General features: G+C 47.8%; 1 protein-coding gene across 1 annotated transcript in view; it reads right to left on the bottom strand.

The window, feature by feature from the left end:
* Positions 1-23,317, bottom strand: part of LOC138491539 (galactose-3-O-sulfotransferase 2-like) — a 328,549-nt gene that overhangs the window by 171,212 nt on the left and 134,020 nt on the right. Inside the window, exon 2 of the mRNA XM_069618090.1 lies at positions 8,574-8,684. Within this exon, the coding sequence (XP_069474191.1) occupies positions 8,574-8,684 (111 nt within the window). The remainder of the gene's footprint in view (positions 1-8,573; positions 8,685-23,317) is intronic.

Genomic DNA, 23,317 nt, shown 5'->3' with positions numbered 1-23,317 from the left:
GCGGGCAATGCCAGATAAAAACTGAACACATAGCCGAATCATTTGCGGCCTTCTATAAGGCCCTTTACACTAAACAAGAGGGTGAATCACTGGATGAAATTCAAAAATTTCTTGAAGACTACCCCCTACCCAAGCTCACAGACCTAGAGAGGGAAACACTAGACAAGGAGATAACAGAGGAGGAGGTGGAAGAGGCCATCAAAAAGCTTAAAATAGGCAAGACCCCGGGAGAAGATAGGTACACAGCGGATTTCTATAAACAATTTCAGTCCGAACTAACCCAACCACTGACCAAATTACTTAACCAAATCAAAACCTTAGAAATCATTCCACCGACATTCCTGCAGGCCATAATCACAGTTATCCCTAAGCCGGGCAGAGACCCAGCGGAGTGTGGCTCATACAGGCCCATCTCGCTTCTGAACACAGATGCCAAGATCTTCACCAGGATCCTGGCGACATGTCTAGAAAGGTGTCTCCCGCGACTGATCCATCCCGATCAGGTAGGCTTTGTAGTAAATAGACAAGGAGCAGACAGCATGCGCAAAACCCTGCACATACTGAACTCAAATGGAGTGAAATCCGACGGTGCTCTTCTCTTGTCTCTAGACGCAGAGAAGGCGTTTGACAGGGTGAGCTGGGCCTTCATGGAGGGGGTTCTGTCATCCTTGGGGATGGGACCCAGGTGGCGGGGATGGATGACAGCCATTTACTCCAGCCCTTCTGCTAAAGTGGTGGTCAATGGAGGAGAGTCAGAGTCCTTTCCTTTAGAGAGAGGCACAAGACAGGGATGCCCACCGTCTCCCCTCATATACGCCCTGGTGATGGAACCCTGGGCCATAGCAATCAGGACTAATGATCAGATCCAGGGTGTTAAAATAGGGGGAACTGACTACAAAATAACCCTGTTTGCCGACGATGTCCTCCTGTACCTCTCTAAACCATCCCAATCAGTCCCAGAGGTGTTGAATAGTCTGGAGTGATATGGTTCCATGGCAGGCTATAAGGTCAACGTAGATAAATCAGTGGCCGTCCCGGCAGGCCAGCTCAACGAGACCGAGGGACAATACATCGATAAGCTCCTGTTTTGTAAACGGAGGGACTCTCTCACCTGGGGATCCAAATTCCATCACACCTAGAAGATCTCTTTAAGGTAAACTACCCGCCCCTATGGAGGTCAATCAAACACGACCTGCGATGCTGGTCAAAATCCGGCCTCTCATGGATGGCTCGCCTCAACTCCATCAAAATGGTAATCCTCCCCAAATTCTTATATCTGTTTCAAATGCTGCCAACCCAGATACCAAACTCATTTCTCCTAGAGATCAAGCTGGCCCTTCTCCGCTATCTATGGGCCGGTAAATCCCACAGGATTGCTTATGACACTCTAACTAGACCCAAGGATGAGGGTTGAGTTAATTTCCCAGATCTAAACACTTATTATAAGGCGTCACAATTGCGCGTCCTTGTTGATCATCTGACGACTGGCCCAAAGAAACAATGGGTAACACTCGATAACACACTCTTTTCGCCGGTCACATTGGACGAGTGGCTATGGGTCTCCAAGACATCTATTCCGAGAAGGGTTCTAAAACATCCAGTTTTGGGAGTGCTGTGGTCTATTTGGAAAGAAGGGGGTTACCTAAAATGGCTCACAACGTGGCCCTCACCTTTGAGCTGCATCTGGGCTCCGCCACTTTGGGAAGGGATCAACAAACCACTAGCCTTCCAGCAATGGTACGAGGTGGGTCTTTGTAGGGCCGGACAGCTTTGGGTGGATGGGGTGTTTATATCTCTAGGTGACCTGAAGGATGCCCTGGGCCTCCCTAACCTCTCCCCCTTTCGATACCTACAGTTTAAGGGTGCCCTTAACGAAAGCAGATGGGGTGACACACTCTGGGGGAATCTAACCGATTTTGAGAAATTCCTCAGAACACACAAAGGTACCAAGGGGGTGATATCGCGGCTTTATAGCTTTTTGTTGTTCTCTACCCCACGGGACCCCCCATCTTCCCAAGTACAATGGGGGAAGGACTTAGGCACCCCCATAACCGAAAAAAGATGGACCAAGATTTGTAGGCAGGCACACTGTTCCACAACTGCATCCCAATACCGCCACCAGGCCCTGAAGTTGATACACAGATGGCACTACCCCCACAGAGGATAGCCAGAATGAGAAAAGGTTATGACCCCCACTGCTGGAAATGCCACGTTGAAAAGGGGGATTATGTCCATATGTGGTGGAAGTGCCAGGTGGTACAGATCTACTGGAGTGAGGTCCTGTCATGGATAAGAGGAGTGGACGGAATAGTGAGAACTCTGTCCTCCTGGCTGGTGTTGTTCGGCATTGAGTTTGAGGGGGGCCCCAAGGTGAAACACGACCATATATTGCAGGTCATGCTAGTCACGGCTAGATGCTGCTGGGCCCAAAAATTGAAATCACCCCGACCTCCTGGGGAGGGGGAGTGGGTAGCGAAAACACAGGCAATCTATGATATGGAGTATCTTACCCACCTGATCGATGAATCCAAATCTAACATCGAGGCCCTATGGCTGCCATTTTTTGATAAATATGGGAAAATAGCCTGAGGCATAAGTAATCAGCTCAGACGGTCCTCTTGATGGGAACAATACTATCGGGGCGACCCCCTTGGAGTGGGAAGAGATCGATTGTTACAGGAAATGTGACTTTTATATGTTGGACCTTGTTTTTTGAGCACCGTCTTTCTTTCGGAAGTAACCCTATGCTCGCATTGCATCTTCAGATGATGTGCTGGACCCTGTTGTTATCGACCATTAAACCATGGCATGGGATGGGGGGGGGCGGGTGTGGGTGGTGGGATGGGGGGGCGGGTGTGGGTGGTGGGCTGGAGGGGGATAAAGTTGTGACCTCACTTTTATATATACCAATGTTTGCATGATTTTTTGAACTATGTCAGAATTGTAAAACTCCAATAAGACCAAATTTTCCAAAAAGAACACGAAGAAAACTAAGAATATGCCAGCATCCGCAAAAAGAAAATCAAATGGGTCAAGAGCCTTTCTACGAATCCTGCGCTCTCTCCATCAGCAAGTGATAACAGACCTGACCCTAAAAGACCTAGAAAAGAACTGGTGATTGTTGTAGATGACCAGGTTGAAAAGTCAGAGAAGCTGGGAGAAGTCGAGGTGGATGAGGAAATAATCGATCTCTCAGAAGTTGACTTGAGTGATCTCATAGAAGAGATTGAAAGGGTCGACGAGGATGATCGGTGGAAAGATATTGGCAATTTGAGTGGGCAAAAATTGAGAGTCAATTGGAAGAAATTATAAAACCACTCCAAAAGAACACTACTAAATTGAAGGAGAGTTATAAAGGTCTGCCAATACTGCAAGAGAAACCCTTTAAAACAATGAAGGAGAACAATGGGCTTGCACTTAAAGAACCCACGAAATTGAGGTTGGAAGAGGGGGAGATAATATTGAGGCTAAGGGAAAATCTGAAATTCCCCCTGAAGATAATCAATAAAGGGGCAAAAAAGGAAAAGGCCAAGAACCCTGAGAGGCCGACCTTTAAAATATATGTGGAGGGAATTGTGGGGAGTGTGGATACACCAGTACTTAACAGAAGAAACTACCTCCGTCTGTTGAATTGTATCATACCAAAGTACCAGATAACAACGAGAGATATTAGCATAGTGGAATTTGTTCTTGATAAAAGAATGGATTGGCTCATACTTCACCTGGTAGCACAAGCTAAGAAGGATTTAATTTTATCCTTGAAGGTTAGGTTTCTCCCTCTGGGCTATGAAGTCAGCGACTATCAGGAGCGGATAAGAGAGAATTGGAGGGAAGCAACCATGCAGAGGGAAACTATTAAGAAGACCAAAGTAGAAACTGCTCAAAACAATTGAAGTATGGTCGGAGAGACAACTGTTTTGCCCGCAAAGAAAAATCTTAAATCCTGGAAATTCGCAATTGACAATCAGAAAAACAAGGGAGACCTGAAAATATCTGAAAAAGAGGGGCTAATGGTGGAAAATGACTTGTGGAGATGGATAGCCAATACTCTGAACGGTGGTCAGGAAAATTAGATCCCCCCCGGAGGGGGATGGAAGAAACATTGAGGATAGCTTTCTGGAATATGAGGGGATTTCAGTCCCTTTTTACTGAAAGAACTTTTAAATTGGAAACATTTTACATATTATGTTTCCAGGAAACCTGGCTGAGGACTGTGCCGGTCTGTGTTGGGTATGCTGCCTATTTAAACCCAGCTCCAAAAGGGCTAACTGGCCGACCGTATTCAGGTCTCCTGACACCAGTCAAAGTTGATTCTGGTTGGATTATCACTAATATCAAAAGCCCTAATCCCTATGTGAAGCTCAAGATACTAGAACAGAAGCAACAAACCTGGTTCATCCCAATACTCATGATTAACATATACAGGCAAGTGAATGTGAGTAAGGAAATCAAGTTAGTGGAATGTATTGGGAAGGCAATGGATGAAATTATGGAGGAGAGGGAAAACGTTAAAATCCTTGTCTGTGGTGACTTAAACCTCAAATAATTAAGCAAGACGGGTCATCTACTGTGTATATCTGAATGGCATGTAAGGGAAAAGGAAAGGATTAATGCTATGATAGAAAGAAATATGTTTATGCTAAATGGACAAACTGCAGGGGATATACCTGGGAAGAGCACTTGGAAAAGGGGCGACCAGAGATCATGCATCGACTTTTGCTTTGTCTCCGGAAATCTTAAAGAGAATGTGGAGATGTTTAAAATCATGCCACAACAAGTAAGTGACCATGACTTGTTGGCAACCTCCATTAGAAATTGTGTAGGGTAGAAACAAGGGCTAAAAATGGGTGAAGTTGAATTAGAAAGGGGAAGAAACCACCTTAGATTAAAACAGCAAGATGTGATGCTGTTCACAAGTCGATACAGGGACTCTGCTCTAGTTTACCGTTCCAGTGTGCAATATCAGGGGATCCTTCAAGAATTTGGTCCTCAGGGAGGGGGGAAGTCCACTAAAAAAGTGGTTCCAAAACATTGGTACGATCACACCCTGGTAAAGAGGAGAAGATTGCTGTGGCAGTCCATTCGGAAATTAAACAAAGAAAGTGATAAGTCACAAAATAAAGAGAAAATTAGGCTAGAAAAACAGCAGTACAGAAATTGGTGCATAGGGACCAGTAGTATGAGAGCCCAAAATGACTCTGAACACATGCTAAGGGTAGTTTGTGCAAAGAGCACTAGAGATTTATGGGAACTAATGACCAACAATGGCTCCCTTAAGCCGAGCACGACCATCGGCATGGTTTTTGAGTCTGATTGGGTAGTTCATTGTACAATTCTGTTTGTGGATCCTGGTTGGACAGAAAGTAAGGTGGAAGAGCCGTATCCTCACAATTGGGCTTTTCTATTTGATGAGTTGGATGCAGAAATAATGATAAATAAGTTGAGTTCATCCCAAGCTGAGGGTCCTGATGGCTTGTCCAACAGGGAGCTCATGAAAAATTGTAAACAATTAGCAAATTCCTGCCAGTACTCTTTGCACAGATCATGACAAACAAAAAGATTCCAACATCATGGAGGGAAGCAAATATAGTGCCAATCTTTAAAAAAGGAGATAGGGCGGTTCCGAAAATGTATCGCCCTATTGCCCTCCTAGACTCACTAGGGAAACTATTCACAACAGTCCTGCTGAGGGATCTGAGACAATGGGCTGAGAAAAGTGGTATCCTGGACCCGAGACAAACAGGTTTTGTCAAAGGGGTGGGTACCACTTTATATCTCTTCATGATTAACATTCTGAAAGAGAGAGCCCTGGAAACAGACACAAGCTTATATTTAGCATTTGTTGATCTCTAACACGCGTTCGATGGAGTCATAAGGGAGAAGCTTTGAGCCAAATTAAGAGCATGCAACTGCCCTGAAGATCTGGTAGAGGCCATATGTATACCAATACCTCAGTGAGGATTCGACTTTCGGACAAAGGACAACTGTCTACAAAAATCTTCACCCATCGAGGCTTGAAGCAAGGATGCGCCGTGGCTCTGTTTTTATTTTGTTTGTACATTGCTGATTTAGCAGATGCACAGAGAAGGGTGAATGCCTTCCCCCGAAGATAAATGGCATACCAGTGCCTTGAAAACTTTTTGCGGATGACCTAATCTTTTTAGACTTAACAGCTATTGGTCTACAATTCAGAATTCAGGCATTCAATATTTATTTAAGGGAGAATGGCATGAAGATGAATGTGACAAAATCCAAGATCCTGGTAATGAAATCAGCACATAAAAAGAAGGTAGAGAAATTCACCTGGAGAGTGGAGGCTGTGGCTCTGGAAGTGGTGGAAACAAAGACCTATTTGGGAATTCTTATAAGCAGAAGAATCAGTGATCAAGGACATTTGATTCATTTGAAATCCAAATTGACTACCCTAATAAACCAAGGAAGAATCTTCCATAGGAAGTTTGGGAGATTTACAATGATCCCCATTCTGTCTTTTTATAAACAGAAAATCGCACAGATACTAACTTATGGTTCTGTGGCTATATTACACTTACCTTGGGAAATATGGGAAAAATGAGAGGGTCAGTTTTGGCGCACGCTTCTGCGACTTCCAAATGCGGTGCCTACATGTGTCATTAGGCAAGAATTAAAGATGCAATCCTTGGAATCCATGGTGCTATGGAAATCGGTGGCTTTATACAGGAAGTGCAGATATGAAACAGATATTATTCCTTTTGCAATCTTTGATCCAACTAAAACAGACATGACAAGTATATTATCCGGTGGAAAGCAAAGATCGAAAGGATTCTACAACAGAAAGATATTAATTTGACTGTTCTAGCGATAAATGCTACTTAAGTCAAACATGGATTGCAAGACGAGGATTGGATAAGTACGTTAGAGCATAGTTGTCAAATGAAATTGAGTTGCTCAAGAATGGTAGAAACAAAGGGCCTAAATTCCCGCCCAAGCTACCTACAGAAATTTCCATCACAGCACTATTGTGATATGCTTCTCAGATGCAGACTTAATAGCCTAGCAACTGGAGAAGTTTTGTGGGCACGGAAGATGCCAGGTATTGAAGACGATTCCTGTAGCTTCTGTAAGGATACGTATGTGGTTGAGACGTTATGCCATTGGGTAATTGTTTGCGATATACTGAAAGATATTATAGAACTTTATCTAGCAGGGTATACTTTGAGCCCGAAGGAGTGGTGGGCTTGGGTTATCATGGGAGAAAAGACTGGTTTATTAATTGCAATTTTGAAATTCATTGAAAGAGTATTAGAGATGAAGACAGAACTAAATGGAGGGATAACAGGGTAATCTTCCATAATGTTTGGGTTTGTCGATTATCTCAGCCTCTGGAAAGATGATGGATGTTTTATTATTTTATTGTTTCTTCTTTTTTGTTCTTGAGCAGATGTAACAATGTCAAAGGCTTTTGTTTTTAAGTGGATGTAATAATGTTAAAGGTTTTTTGTAAATCGAATTTCAGTTTTTTTCTATTTTCTTTTAAACCAATAAAACATTTAAATTAAACATTTTTTTAAAAAAGGCAGTAGCAAAAATAGAGGCAGGACGCCCCTGAGCGCGACCCACACACAACGCGTTTCACACTCAACTGAATTCTTGATCACGTGACGAGACAGAGGACCAGAGCATATTAGTAGTTTGTCACGTGTAGTCCTTTTGCTATTTCAATGGAGCTCAATGGGTGCCTGGAAAAATGGAATGAGCGGCGGCCATGATGGAGTGGAAAGGCACGGATAATCGCAATGTGGGCCAAAAGGCAAAATGTGTGTGTGTGTGTGTGTGTGTGTGTGTGCGTGTGCGTGTGTGTGTGTGTGTGTGTGTGTGTGTGACAAAACAATGCCTCATTTACATGTTGCCTTTAGTTTAGAGGTAATGCGTTACTAGTTAATATACAAGCTGAAATGCACATCACACTATTTCCAAATGCATATGTTAGCTGAAAAGCAATGCACTACTTAATTTCCAAAAGTCACCCTTCTGAGATGTCCTTGCTTCATTTCCATTCAAACCTCTTCCTTCTATCTGTGGCATGAGACACTGCATAATAAGCTGTTCCTAAATTAAGACCATAGTCATTCCGAGGCATTACATCAAATGGTGACCCGAGGTCCCGCCCCCCTCCAGTTTTTATCCCGATCTTTGCACCTGGTATACATAGACAGATGCGCCTCCATTTTGAATTCCCCCCCATAGAACTGGTACAATCTCTTGCCATTCCGGCTTTACATTCATAATAGGAGTTCATAAAATGCTTTTCCTGATTCATGGAATTATTTGCGTGTAAAACAGGGATTTGCGTGCCTTTCCCCAATTCGCCAAACAGGGATTTGCGGGCAGAATGGCACGCAAATCCCCGTGTTACACGCAAATAATTCCATGAATCAGGTCAATGTCTACTGTCACCCTCTTAGCATTTACCCGGTGTTTACATTGTGTAATGAAAAATATGCGTTTTGGTGTGTGCCTTTCCAGGTGGCAGCCCCTTGTGGGTTTCTACTGGGCGCAGTTTATGCCCTGGTACCTTGTGCAATGGGTCTTACCTGTTCAGCTGCAGAACACCCGAGATTTGAAGTGCGATAAAAAGGACGCCAAAGACTGCGAGGCCTACCCACAACTGCACCACTTTGCCTCTGAGATTCTGCACAAGCTTCCTATGGAAAAACAGAAATGTCAGGATTATTTCCGAACTGAGAGGACGTTTGCTGCAACCTGCAAAGGCACAACGTAGGACATCTAACGTAGGATATCTTTTTGAGCTAAGTGCACAGAAAGATGTGTCCAGGGGTCAAGTCCTAAAAATTTAAGTGGGGGACTCATCAACAAACACAATGGGATGTGACGTCGTCAGAAATTAACATATCAAGGTGAAATATGCACATTTCATTAAATTCGCATAACCACCCAAATTGAACAGGACGAATGGCATTTGCCTTTCATGAAATAAACACACACGCACACACACACAACCAAGACAGGATATTTTCTTCTAATAGTGTTTTTGAAAACGTTAAAAGGTGTGCATGCTTTAAATTCAAAGAACCAATAAAAATGTTTTTCCTGGGTCTTGCAGCAACGAAATGGGATATTTCATCTTTAGCTGTCTGATATTTTTCATCATCTTATAAAGTGTAGTGGTGAATTGTCTGGACTACAAACCTGACATCTGAGGTTTGATCCCTGAGGTCAGCTTTAATTCATAAATTCAAAGAGGACATCCAATGTTACTCTTTTAGCTGGGGGGGGGACTGGGTCCACCCTCTGAATAAAGTGGGTGGACTCCGTCCCCCTCATGTGCCCTGGATGTGTTAAGCTTGCAAGACCCAGGTTTGAATCCGTTTAAGGTCCTCTTGGCCATTCACTCTGCCGAGGTCGAAAAGTACGGAAGACGGTTAAGCTGAGTAATACTAACACTTAGCATTGCAGCGCTCAGAAGCGGGAGAAGTATACCATGAACCGTTGGATGCCAAAACATGAAATTATTATTACTATAGGTATCATCCAGGTAAGTGTGGTCTGGGGCCTGAAGAGAATATGATAATCGAGCTGTTAAGAAAGAAAATTAAGAAAGAACAAACGGGAACAAAGAGCGCCAGGAAGAAAGAAGGAGAACAGAAGGGAAGTGGATAAAAGGATGGAAAGTACAGAAGCAAAGGAGCGGAAGAAGCAGAGGACTATGGGAAGGAGTAGAGGAAGGAGCAGAAGAAAGAAGCTAAGAGGGAAGTGAAGGAGGGAAGACAGGGCAAGATATGAAGAAGGAAAGGCAAAGGGGATAAAGAGGTGAAGTGGGTACAACGGACCAGAAGCAAGAAAGGAAGGATGCGAAGCAGTGATCTATTGGAAGAAGTAGATGAACGGCCAGAAGAAAGCAGCTAAGAAGGACGTAAAGGAGGAAAGAAAGAAGGCAAGGAAGGAAGAAGGAAAAGATGAAAGTGGAAAAGAAAGGAATGTGGCTTTAAGCAACCGTTCCAAGGGCCAGAAAGGGTGGTAATGGCCCAAGGCCCAAGTTAAAAGCGCAATCGAAGAAGGGCCCTGGGTCGTTACCACCTGTTCAAGCCCTTGGAACCGGTGCTTAACGCCATTAGCACCCATCCCATGGGCTCGGAAACGGCTAATTGAAAGTATTTTCGATCCATGAAAGGGTCGCCTTGCAGCATCCCGTTCACCGAACGAACAGACTGTTCCAAGATGGCCAATACGGAAAGGGGAGGCAGGGCTGCATACAGAGCCCCTCTTCCCTTTCCATAGCAGCTTCACACAGAAGAAAAGATGGAATCAGCAAGTGCTGCCGCCTACGCAATGAAGTAAGTGGGAAGAGGGGGATATTTAAAAAAGGTTCCGGGGTCCTGAGGGAAGATGGCGGTAGGTAGAACCGGCCATCAGGCGACTTGGAACGTAGGCTGAGATCGCCGGTTTCAGCCCGCGTTCATATCCTCCTCATTTGCTGGCTCACCCATCAGGGTTCTAATATGTAAGAAGGGCAGGATGCAAGGAGGGGAAGAAAAGGAGAAAACAGCACGAAATGCAGGAAGAAGGCAGAAAAGAAAAAAGGGATGAAGGTAAACTAGCAAGGAAGGAGGAGGAAGAAAGTGAAGAACCAAAGAACGGGAGAAGTACAACGAGAAAGAAATATGGAAGATTGTAGGATAGAGGTGAAGGTAAGAGAAAGGTTAAGAGACATATATGTTAAATGAAGGGAGAGATTGAGGTGAGATGGAGGTTGGGGGGAAAAGCGTGTAGATGTTGGTGAAGTTCGGCAAGCCGTAAAGGGAAACTGAGAGATAGAGAAGATTAACAGAGTAGAGCTGGAGGGGAGACACCAGGATATGGCGCTGACAAGAGGAGGCGTATCATAAGTAATGGATGGGGTGAGAGAGAAAAAGGAGTCGAAGTAGGAGGGTATGATAGCCTAGATGCAATGTGCAGTCATTTAGCTGTATCTAGCCTCTGTATCTGAAGAAGTGTGCCCTTCTGACTCTGTCATGTCATAAAGCGACTGGCCCCTACCCTCCCACATCGTTATGTGGGTGGTCCCTGTTTGGGTCACATTGGTTGGAGGGGAAATGACGTTGGGCTAGGGAGTGGGCGGGACGGGAAGAGAAGGGGAAGTTCAGTATTACTTTGTGTAGTGTAGAATAAAGAAGGTTATCCCGCCGCCTCAGCTGTGCTGTATTATTGCCGAAGGCGTACTGCTTCCCACTGAACCGGAGGGTGCGGGAGCGTGGTCCGCTCCCCGCCGACATTGGTGACGAGGGTCGACACGACCACACGGCTGAGCCCGCCCTGTCCCGGAGGTCACGCCAGCCTACAGCAAGCACATGCGAGGGCCAGAAGACAGGCCGTGCTACCCCTGCTGTGTGGCCTTGGAGGGTGTCGTCGGACACACATATGCATGTCAGCGCGCCTCCACTTCAAAGGCCCCAAGGTAGGGAGACAAGAGGAAGGTTCCACCGGAGGCCTGGCACCATTAGACCAAGCGCCCACATGCGCTCGAGGAGTACCAAGTACACTTTGCAGTCCCCAGAATGGACTGCATAGGGGAAAGGCCCCTAATAACATAAAAGGGAAGGCCCATATAAGAAGGCAGGCACCGAGAGCCTTGAGCCACCCCATCCACGAGACAGTGATAAGGCCGTGCAGACCAAGGAAGGGCACGCACCAGGGAGCATCAGACAGCTCCACCCCACCCCACAAGGCCAAGAAGGACACACTAATCCAACTCACACATCCCCGAGCCCGACCACAGGGACAATTGCACCATCTACCCAACACGTTACACCTGCACACTGGATCAGCCATTATAACGCCAGACAAGAACCACTGGAAGGCTCCCACCAGCACCCAACAAGCCACCAGAGCCCCACCAGGATGCATAATCATATCGGATGCAGAGGTTTCATCTGCGTCGGGTGGAGGGCCCTCAGGACAGGTGCCCCCATCAGGCGGCGGCTCTCAGGTGCTACACCTGCCACATGCTTTCAACATACTCGACACCAGTAATATGGGCCCCAGATGGGCAACCTGGCTATGCAACATCACGTTTTACGTGGAGGCCTTAGGACTCAATGATGACATGCAGCTTAAAAACACGCTATCTTGTTTAGATTACCGCGAGCTTAATGCAAGTACTATACGAAACCAGTATCCTATTCCTTTAATATCTGTCTTACTAGATCAGTTGGGTTCTTCAGAGTTCTTTACTAAATTGGATCTTAGGGGGGCTTACAACTTGGTGCGGATTCGTCGTGGAGATGAATGGAAAACGGCATTTAAGACCAGATATGGCTTGTTTGAGTATTTGGTAATGCCATTCGGGCTTTGTGATGCCCCGGCCACTTTTCAGAATTTTATTAGCAACGTTCTTCGTGATATGATAGACAGGTTTGTTATCGTTTACCTCGACGATATACTCATTTATTCCCCATCCATGGAATTGCATGTGCACCATGTTTTGGAAGTATTACAACGCTTGCGAGATCATCATCTTTTTGTGAAGTTGGAGAAGTCCGTTTTTCATGTGACCCATGTTGAGTTCCTTGGATATGATATCACCAATAAAGGAGTGCGGATGAGTAGAAATAAGTTCAAAGCAGTATTAGATTGGCCTACACCTTCTACCAGGAAGGAGTTAGTCGCTTTTAGGCTTCTCCAACTTTTACCGCCGTTTCATTAGACAGTTCTCTTATATCACAGCGCCACTCACTGAACTGACTTGTAACAAGAAACCTTTTTTATGGAACGATAACGCTCAACGAGCATTTGAGTCTTTGAAAGCAGCCTTTACCTCTGCACCTGTTTTGTTGCATCCTAACGTCAAACAACCTTTTTACGTCGAAGCAGATGCTTCTGATGTAGCTGTAGGAGCGGTCTTATCCCAGTCTTGCTCCGATACTGGCGATCTGCATCCAGTCGCCTATCATTCACGGAAGTTAACACCTTATGAGCAAAACTATACTATCACTGAACGTGAATTATTGGCAATTAGAGATGCATTTACGGTCGGGCGGCATCACCTTCTTGGTACTGAAATACCGGTCCAAGTATATACCGACCACAGAAACCTGTTGGCCTTGCAATCTCTGACTTGTACAACTGCCAGGCATGCCCGCTGGCATGAATTTTTTTCTATGTATAACTTCACCTTGACTTATCGCCCAGGGGTTCTGCATTCCAAGGCCGACGCCCTATCCAGAAGCCTTGGGGGTTCTGTTTCACGTCTTCAGGATGGGTCTCTGATGTTACCAACACAAGTGGTTTGTGGATGTGTATTACAGCCCACTTTGAAGACGACGCTCCAAACCTGGGTAGCTAAGGAGCCAGCGGAATTAGCAGAATACAACATGGACGTTGTGCATGGCCTGCCTTACGTCCAGGGTCGCGTTTATTTGCCTGATCACGATACTCGCTATGCGGCTATTGGGTTATGTCATGACGCTGCTATTGCAGCTCATCCTGGTTCGCAGAAAACACTTGAGCTCCTCAAACGCTGGTGCTGGTGGCCTTCAATGCGGAGAGATGTCTCGCAATATATATCGACCTGCGCTATTTGTGCCCAATGTAAATCTCCCTCGGCGAAACCTATGGGGCTACTACAGCCATTGCCGGTACCAGTGAGACCATGGGCGATGATCACAATGGATTTTGTAGTAGAGTTACCTTTGATCGATGGTTATGATACCGTATGGGTGGTGGTGGACAGTTTTTCCAAAATGTCCTTGTTTGTCCCTTGCCAAGGTCTGCCGTCTGCTTCTAAGCTTGCAGAATTGTTTTTGCGACACGTATTTCGATTTTTCGGGCTACCTGAAATCGTGGTTTCTGACAGGGGGTCCCAATTTACGTTGCGTTTTTGGAGGCATCTCATGTCCTCGTTGGGGGTGGATGATCGATGTTCCAAGGCAGTTCAATGAATCCCTCTCCCCGTTTTTGGAAGGCCAGATAGTGATTGGAGGGGACTTCAATGGGGTCCCGGACCCCTCGAAAGACAAGTCACACCCACCCAGCGCTGGAGACTTCACCATAGCCCTGGCTCTCCTACAACTATTTAGAACCTTGGGGGTGGTGGATTCATGGAGAGTACTCCACCCACCCGAAAGAGACTTTTCCTTTTATTCCTATGTCCACCGGACCTTCTCCAGGATAGATCTTCTCCTAGTGTCCCCACAAATCTTTAAGTTTACCAACAATGTGACAATTGGCTCCAGAATCTTGTCTGATCATGCTCCGGTGACCCTGGAAATCCGAGTGCAGGAACCAGCTAACCCCCAACAGCGCAGATGGGCCCTATATGATCCGATTCTCAACGAGATGCCATTCAGGGACGCAATCGCAACCACGATCACCAACTTCTTTAAGGAGAACCCCAGTGAGGACACCTCTACCGGCAACACTTGGGACACAATGAAGGCAGTAGTGCGGGGTGAACTGATTGCGCAAGGAGCGTCCTATCATAGACACAAGCGACAAACTCGCCATGGCCTTGAGGAAGATCTTAAAAATGCAGAAAGGACCCATAAGGAGAAGGGCTGGACCCCTAAAACCCAGTGAGCCATCCGGATAGCACAGAAAAAGATTGAGGCCCACTATGCTGAATACACTGCCCACCAAATGGCAAAAGCAAAACAGTTTTATTATGCTAAAAACAACAAAGCAAATAAGCTACTAGTGGCCAAACTTGCCAAAGCGAAGAGGAACAATACAATTGTGGGCCTGCGGGACCAACGAGGCAAGGTTCATTACGCTGACCAGGACAAACTGCAGCTCGCTGCGGCCCACCTAACTCAGGTGATGACCACTCCAGTGCGGGACATGGAGGAACAGAAGGAATACTTACGGGGTGTGGCACTTCCCTGGCTAAAAAGAACAGCCGTGACTCTCTGGAGGTGCCGATCACTGTCAAAGAAGTGGACGAGGCAATAAAAGCTCTCAAATCCCGAGCCCCTGGCCCTGATGGCTATACAACCAGGTTCTACAAGATTTTCAAACCCCAGCTATTAGCACCTTTGGTACAGTTGTTTAACGCGTTCAGGACCATGGGCACTGTAACCCCGTCCATGCAGGAGTCAATTACGGTCTTACTACCTGAACCTGGGGGCGATCCGAAGAACCCTGCATCATATAGGCCCATTGCCCTGCTCAACATAGATGCCAATATTTACTCTAAAATCCTGGCGTCTCGTCTGTCTCGATTCTTGCCGGAGATAATCAGTGCGGATCAGAGTGGCTTCCTCAGACATCGCTCCACGGCCGACAACATTCGAAGAGCCTTGGATCTGGTGGAACTCGCTTCCCGAGATTCCCGGGAGTTGGTGCTCTTGGCCCTGGTCGCGACCAAGGCGTTTGACAAAGTGGATTGGACTTTCATGAGGCTCACTCTGGAGGCTTTTGGATTTGGCCCGGAGTTCTGCACCATGACGCTGGCAAATTACAAAGCCCTCAAAACCCTTCTTAGAGTTAACGGCACCCTCTCCTCCCCCATCAACCTAACTTGCGGAACCCGACAGGGATGCCCGCTGTCGCCACTTCTCTTCGCTTTAATTATGGAACCGTTTGTCCAACGGATCAGGTTGAATCCTGCAGTCGAAGGCTTTCAATCAGGCCCGGCGCACCACAAACTGGCTCTCTATGCAGATGATGTCCTCCTGACTATCACGAAATCCTGCTCCTCCCTCCATCAAGCCCTGGCTGAGATAACAAGCTATGGCAGGATCACAGGCTTCACAGTTAACTACCGGAAATCAGTCGCCATGGGAGTGGGCTTGACCCGAGAAGCCCGAGAAGCCATGGTTCCGCTGTGCCTAATACATTGGTCGACCAAAGAACTTAGCTACTTGGGAGTTCAGATCCCGGCCAGTCCAAGCGAGACACAGCAGATATCGCTTATGGGCCGTATTACAGCCTGTAAAATGAACTTACTACCGAGATTTCTGTATGCATGCTCCACACTCCCGGTGCCGGTGCCGGTCCCGGCGCCAGCCCTTCAACGCTTACAGAAGAAAATGCTGCAGTTTATTTGGAGGGGGAAAAAGCCCAGGATCCCTAAATCCACGATGGTGGGCAACGGGAAATTGGGTGGGCTCGGGGTCCCTGACTTGCAGAAATACCAAATGGTGGCTCACCTGTCTTGTATCCAATCATGGCAAGTCCTTACCAACCGCCCTAGATGGGTAGACCTCGAACAAGCGCAGCTGCCCCTCCCACTACGCTTTCTCCCACATGTCGCCCCTCCGGAATGGGGACAGTGGCGGAATCTCCTGGCATCCACCAAACACACCATTTCGGTGTGGGACAAGGCGTTGAAACATAAGCGGATCCCGACGGGGCTCAGCCCCCTCTCCCCAGTGTTCATGAACCCGACCTTCTCTCCTGGTCTGTCTCCCTGGAATTTTAAGGCCTGGATTGCAGGAGGCCTAGAGACCCTGGGTCAACTTTTTGAAGGGGGCCAACTCTGCACCTTTGAGCGATGCAAAGAACTCTTTGGGATCCAGGAACGAGATAGGTTCACATATACCCAGCTACGCCACTGGTGCACCCATCCACAGACTCGCCAGGCGGCTACTCGTCCCCCCACAACCATCGAATTGACCCTTAAAGAGCTTCCGCCCCGAGGAAGAATCTCCACTCCGTACAAGCACCTCCAAATGGACTTCCTAACCTCTAAGACCCGGTATATGGCCCTATGGGAGGCGGACCTGGGCCATCCGATTGAAGACCAACAGTGGGTTGACATCTGGTCCCGGGCTCACACCTCCTCATCATGCATCACGAATAGAGAGTGCACCTACAAGATCCTCCTCCGGTGGTACTACCCTCCCCTAAGACTCCACTACATGAACTCCACGATCAACCCTCAATGCTGGAGGCAGTGCGGCCAAATAGGCTCCTTCTTCCACATGTGGTGGTCCTGCCCCAAGGCCCAAGCCTTTTGGAAACGATGCCTGGCAACGATAGCGGACATCACTCAGGTGCGATTGCCCTTGGCCCCCGAGCCTATCCTCCTTGGAGCACTGATCCCCGGGATCTACCCCAGGTCTGGCCCCAAGGCCAAACTATTGTCACAATGACTACTTGCGGGTAGGAACGTGATAGCCCACACCTGGAAAACGACGGAAGGCCTTCTCATGCCTTTCTGGTGGATGAAAGTCTGGGACATCCTGATCGCCGAGAAGGTGACGGCTGCCAGAGCAGGCACCTTGCATCGCTTTCGCAACATCTGGGGTCCGGTATTGGAGTTTGACCAAAGGTTCCCAGCCCTGACTTTCAAGCCCCAACTGGCCAGGAGAACTATTCGGGATGGAGACCCCCTACAGGGAAGTGAAGAAGGAACTTGAGCCCGAGGGGTGGGGTGGGAGGAGCGTCAAATGGTATTACTGTATGCTACATGTCGCAAGTGATTAAGCTTTGTATTGCCATAACCTGCCCGTTTAAAAAAAACACGCTATCCATGGCAGTCAGACTGGCAGTCAGAGACATCACAGGCATGCTGATTAACCTCGACACAGCATCCGATCATGACCTACATGTCAAGTTGCCGGAATACTTTAGACCCCATACCATTGTCGATTATGAGAGACACCTATTTGACACCACACACAAAGACAAGGGTGAATCTTAGACAACATTGTAATGAGAATGCGGCACAAACTAAAACATTGCGAATCCACTGATACTCTAACGAGAAAGCCCTACTATCACAGTTCATAGCTGGGTGTGACTCCCAGTCGTTTCAAAAGAAACTCTTGCAGAAGCAGTGGTCGCTGGAAGAAATTCTGGCCCTAGCATGAATGGAAGCAGCAGTCGAGTGCCAGTTGGACAGCCTGGGCAAAGTCACGCTACAGCCAAAGACCTCTGAGCCAGACGCCGTCAATAAACTTTTCAGTACACCAAATCAACCGCCTAGACGCACAGATGCGATGTACTACAGGTGCGGCTATGAATACCCTCACACAGGCAAATACCCTGCCTAGGACAACAATGGGCCGCATGTGGCGGTGACAACCAGTGCAGGGCGTGTGCAAAAATGCACCCATTCCTCCAGGCAGCCCAAGAAGCATACGTGACCGCAGGACGACAGCACCATCGATTCCCGGTGAGGACGGACCTGACAATGAATCGAGATGTCTACGCCGCGACGAACGTGACCATAGGAAGTCTTACGCGTCCAGCCGACGGCCCCAGGTGGAGTGGCCGCAGAAGCTACATCTGCTACATTGAAATGTGGTCGCCATCTAGCAGCGACTCGCCTTCATCAAAGACCAAAGGAAAAAAGGATACGTCTGGTCCCTAAACAACAGCAACGCAACCCAACACAGCCTGGTGCTGACTCTTCAAGTGAAAGACACACTGCTGGAATTCCTGATAGACACCGGAGCCATGGTTAACATAATCAGTGAAGAGGCATACAACACCCTCACAGTGACACTGAAGCTCAAAAGGTCCACCATCGACATTTACCCCTATGGCTCCACTACGCCTCTACCATGTATGGGCGTCATCTCTGCCATGAGCACACACAAGGCTCACGCGGCAAAGATCCCGCTGCACATCCTCAAGACAGAAGTAAACAGCGGCTGTATACTCAGCTTCAAAGCCGCAGTGGAAATGTGGCTGGTGCACATCCTATACCAACTGATGCCCTACAAGTACTTCGCAAGACCCGAGGACATTGAAACAGCATTTCCGAACTGTTTAAAGGACTAGGAAAACTGAGAAATGGCTAAGTCCAGCTCCGCAACAACCCAGAAATCAAACCCATCACCCAACACTACAGGGGCATACCCATCAATGTCCAAAGGCAGGTGGAGGAGGAGATCAACACGCTCCGAAAGCAACAAGTCATCGAGCCCGTGCCAGGGCCCATCCCATGGGTATCCCCCATAGTACCCGTCCTAAAGAAATCTCCGGATGGCTCCATCAGACTATGTGTAGACATGAGGAGGGCAAATGAGGCGATAGAAAGGGAACAGCACTAGGCACCCCGAATAACGGACATGATACACCTACTGCATGGTGCCAGATTCTTTTCAAAGTTGGACCTCACAAAAGGCTACCACCAGATTGAGATTGCGCCGGAGTAACAGTATAGCACCACTTTCATCAACCCCATGGGTCTATTTCAATATAAACTGCTCAGCTTCAGCATCTTGTCTGCGGCAGAGATTTTTCAGGAGGAAATCCACAAGGTCATCTGCCATGTCCCAAACTGCCTGAACTACTCGGATGACGTGCTGGTCCTTGGCAAGTCGAAGGAAGAACACGACCAGCCCTACACAAGCTCTGGAGGCAGCGGGCTGACACTCAACAGAGCGAAATGCGGGTTCAGGAAAATCTCCCTCAGATTCTTTGGCCACATACTCTCAGAGAAAAGTATGAGGCCGGACCCGGACAAAGTGGCAGCATTGAACACAGCCCAGCCGCCCCAAAATGTCTCGGAGTTACGGTCATTCCTGGGACTAGCGAGCTACTGCTCAAGGTACTTGCAAGACTATGCCACTGTCAGCAACCCCCTCTGCTTGCTGACTTGAAAGGAGCAGTAGTTTGAGTGTTCACCGGACTGCCAATGGATGTTTGAGACCATTTGCAATAACATCGCCAAGGCAGAAGACATGGCCTACTTCGACTCAGATAGAAAGGTCGAGGTCATATTCTATGCAAGCCCTGTCGGCCTGGGTGCCATTCTGATGCAACAGGACCCTGAAAGGCAGGTTTGTGGTGGCCTATGCAAGCAGGAGTCTCACGATCACTTAACAGGTGTACTCGCAGGTGGAGAAAGAGAGCCTCGCAGTGGTGTGGGCTTGTGAGTACTTTCACCTTTTCTTGTATGGGAAGGCGTTTCCAGTCATCACAGACCACCAGGCCCTCCTGACAATATTTGGTGACCCCAAGGCAAGAATGCCTCCCAGAATAGCCAGATGGAGGCTGCGGTTACAGGACTATAAATTTGATATACTGTATCGCCCAGGCAAAGAACACAACCCTGCCAACTACCTGTCCCAGCACCCGACAGGCTCCCCACAGGCGGACCCTTCCATTACCGACACATACATCAACTATGTCATCCACCACCTGCAACCCCTACCAGTGGATTGGGCCAACCTGGAAAGAGAATCGGCGAGTGATCCGGGCCTGGTGATACAAACACCAAGCCAGGCAGGAGCCGAAATCCGTGAGAGACGATATCAGATCTCTGGAGCTGGTGAAAGACGAACTAACAGTGGTGGACGACCACATCATGATGAAGGGATGCAAGGTTGTCATTCCATCCACGCTGCGAGAACGGGCAGTCATACTGGCGCACAAAGGCCAGCAGGGGGTGGTTTCCACAAAACATCTCTTGCAGGTGCCAAAAGGTGTGGTTTCCCAAACTGGATACCCTATTGGAGGACATCATCGGCAGATGTACTACCTGCGCACTGTTAGCACCACCACCACACCTCAGCCCGCTACAGATGTCTCCGCTCCCAGAAGGCGTCTGGGAAGAGGTGGCTGTATATTTCTTCGGACAGCTACGCAACGGGATGTACGTGCTGGTACTAATCGACAAACACTATGGCTTTCCGGATGCATAACTCATCGACTACAAAGCAGTGACATGCATCTTCCCAGCCCTTGACCGCATGCTATCGACCTATGGAATACCGAAAGTAATGAAGTCGGACAACGGACCGCCATTCATGAGCCATGATTTAGAGAACTTTGCATGCTGCATGGGGTTCCAACACCGAAAGATAACCCTGTGCTGGCCCCAAGCCAGCGCGTCGTGGAATGGTTCATGGCCAACATCAAGAGGAGTCTGCAGACAGCCAACCTTGTCAATAAACCGTTTGAACAGGCGCTATACCAACTCCTTCAGGAATACCGCCACACGCCACATAGCACCACTGGAGTCAGCCCATCCGACCTCATGTTCCGTTGAGTCATCAGAACGAGACTGCCTGAAGCCCCCTCTCTATCTCCGCCACACACCAAGAACAACTGGTCCAAGCTCGAGATCAAGAGCAGAAAGAAAGAATGAAGGAGAGAGCTGACGCAAGGTGAGGAGCAAAGGAGTGCGAGATTGATATGGCACCTGAAAACAGGAACGGAGACCCGACCTTTGCGCCTGAGCGACTGGTAGTGACCAGCAGATAGAGCATGATGATTACTGCCAGCCGAGATCACCAGCACTCCATAACGAGGAACTCCTCCCACTTTAAGAAACTTCCGGGCAGCTTGCCCCAGAGGTGGGAACAGTTACACACCGTGGCAGATGACCAGTTCTCAGATGAACCATATCAGGGAAATGATGAGCAATCTTAAGGAGAAGAGACCAAGGGAATTGACAAGGCAACAGCACAGGAACTCTCCCGTCACATGAGACCTCAACGATGCTGCATAAAGCCTCATAGACTCATTGAAGAAATGGGGTGAAGGCGGTGGCAACACAGCACGTTAAAAAGAGGGGAGATGTCACGTCATAAAGCGACTGGCCCCTTCCCTGCCACATTGTTATGTGGGTGGTCCCCATTTGGGCCATATTTGTTGGCGGGGAAAGGACTTTGGGCTAGGGAGGGGGCGAGACGGGAAGGGAAGAGGTAGTTCAGTATTAGGTTGTGTAGTGTAGAATAAAGAAGGTTATCCCGACGCCTCAGCTCTGGTGTATTATTGTCGAAGGCGTACTGCTGCCCGCTGAACCGGAGGGCAGGGGAGTGTGGTCCGCACCCCTCCGACAGATGCCCTTAAGGAGTGTGCACTGTTTTTATGCATGGTGTACTTGATCGGAATGGGATAAGTTTGCGCTGGTGCATGTATTGTATCTAGTGTGTGTGAGAGTAGCTTACATCTCTGTTGCCTGTGGCGAGTGAGTGCAGTAACGGTCCCAAGTCTGCCAGCGCCATGTGCAAGATTTGTGCACTCCGCACCCCGCCCACCACAAATGCAGAACATCAGGGGGCTCAGTTCTGCAGAACTGAGCCCCCTGCTATACTTGTCAAGTGTGTTTAAGGGTGCCTTGCCACCAGCTCAGTGTCATGCATATAGCGTCTATCAAAGAATCACAACGTGTTTACATGACACTAAGCTGGAGGCAATGCGCCCTTTATTGTGGGTGCGCCCTTGAGCCGGCGCAGAGTGAGTGAGCAAACACAAATGAATGGCCTTGGCGCCTGCACTGCTGCACGAGCAATACTTGTTCTGTTTGTGGCAAGAAAGCTCACCTTCATGCTGCCATGTTATTTATGAGTAAATCTTGCACTGTTATGGACTATTTTTTTGTAAGGGATGGTTGGACTACTGCTGCCTGAACTATACTTGATCTGTGTGCAGGTGTAGCTTGCACTGCCATTTATGCTGCTTCCCCTGCTCTAGTTGCTTGGGAGAGAAGCTTGCACAGCTGCTATTTGAGATTTGCCTGTTCCATCTGGGCTAGACTTACAGAGTTGCTGCCTGCTAAGGAGTATGTGGGTCCTAATACTTGATCAACGTGCACAGGCCAGGTTAGAGGAGCCTTGAGAAATACGTATGGGTCCTTCAAATGGAATAAAAGGAGGAGCTACAGATCAGCCTGCATCTGCATTGAAAGAAAAGTGTGTCATTCGTCATAGTGGCATAGCCAGGGACAGTACAAATGAAACAAGCATTGGCAATGCCAATAGTTTGGGCTTTTGTTACCTGCCAAATGCCTAATATTTCTACACTAGGCAAAACTATTGGCGTTTGGCAGTGTTTGTAACAAGACTCCAGAGAAGGGCACGCAGTGCTCATAAATTGAGTGGCTGGAGAAGACCTGGTTTTATTACACAAATAGTGGGTTTACAACTCCAAATGAAGCCATTAATTCTCACATGGCCGCTTTGGAAAAAACACTGGCAGGCACTTCGAGCACTAAGTTTGATGGTGCGGCTGGTTTAAAGGAAGTTTAAAGACTTCCCACGAGGAGGTATTTTGGGCGGGGATGGGTAGGAACTGGTTGGGAATGGCCCTAGGGATTAGCATGCCCAGTCAATGGGTGGGCAAATAAACAAACAACTACAAACTTTATGTCCCTCCCTTTAACAAAGTTTTTTTCTCCGAATTTGCTAGGTTTTTATTAGTGCAAGTTAACACTAACATCCCTTTAACAACTTTTTTTCACAGAAGATATATATAACTACCTACGGATGTCTGTACAATGGGGGAACTTGAGTATTTGCAGGCATGCCCCAGCCACAGCACAGACAGCCGTAGGCTTAACCTAAATGGGGATCCAGGAACAGCTCCGCGCAGCTCCAGATTGGGGTGGGGGATAGAGAGGTAGAGGAGAGAAGGAGGCAGA

Source organism: Ambystoma mexicanum, chromosome 10 (genome assembly GCF_040938575.1).
Source record: "Ambystoma mexicanum isolate Mex_15411 chromosome 10, UKY_AmexF1_1, whole genome shotgun sequence".
Taxonomy (NCBI): Eukaryota; Metazoa; Chordata; class Amphibia; order Caudata; family Ambystomatidae; genus Ambystoma; species Ambystoma mexicanum.
Note: the sequence above shows the minus strand (reverse complement) of the source record. Positions and strands in the feature narration are given on the sequence as shown.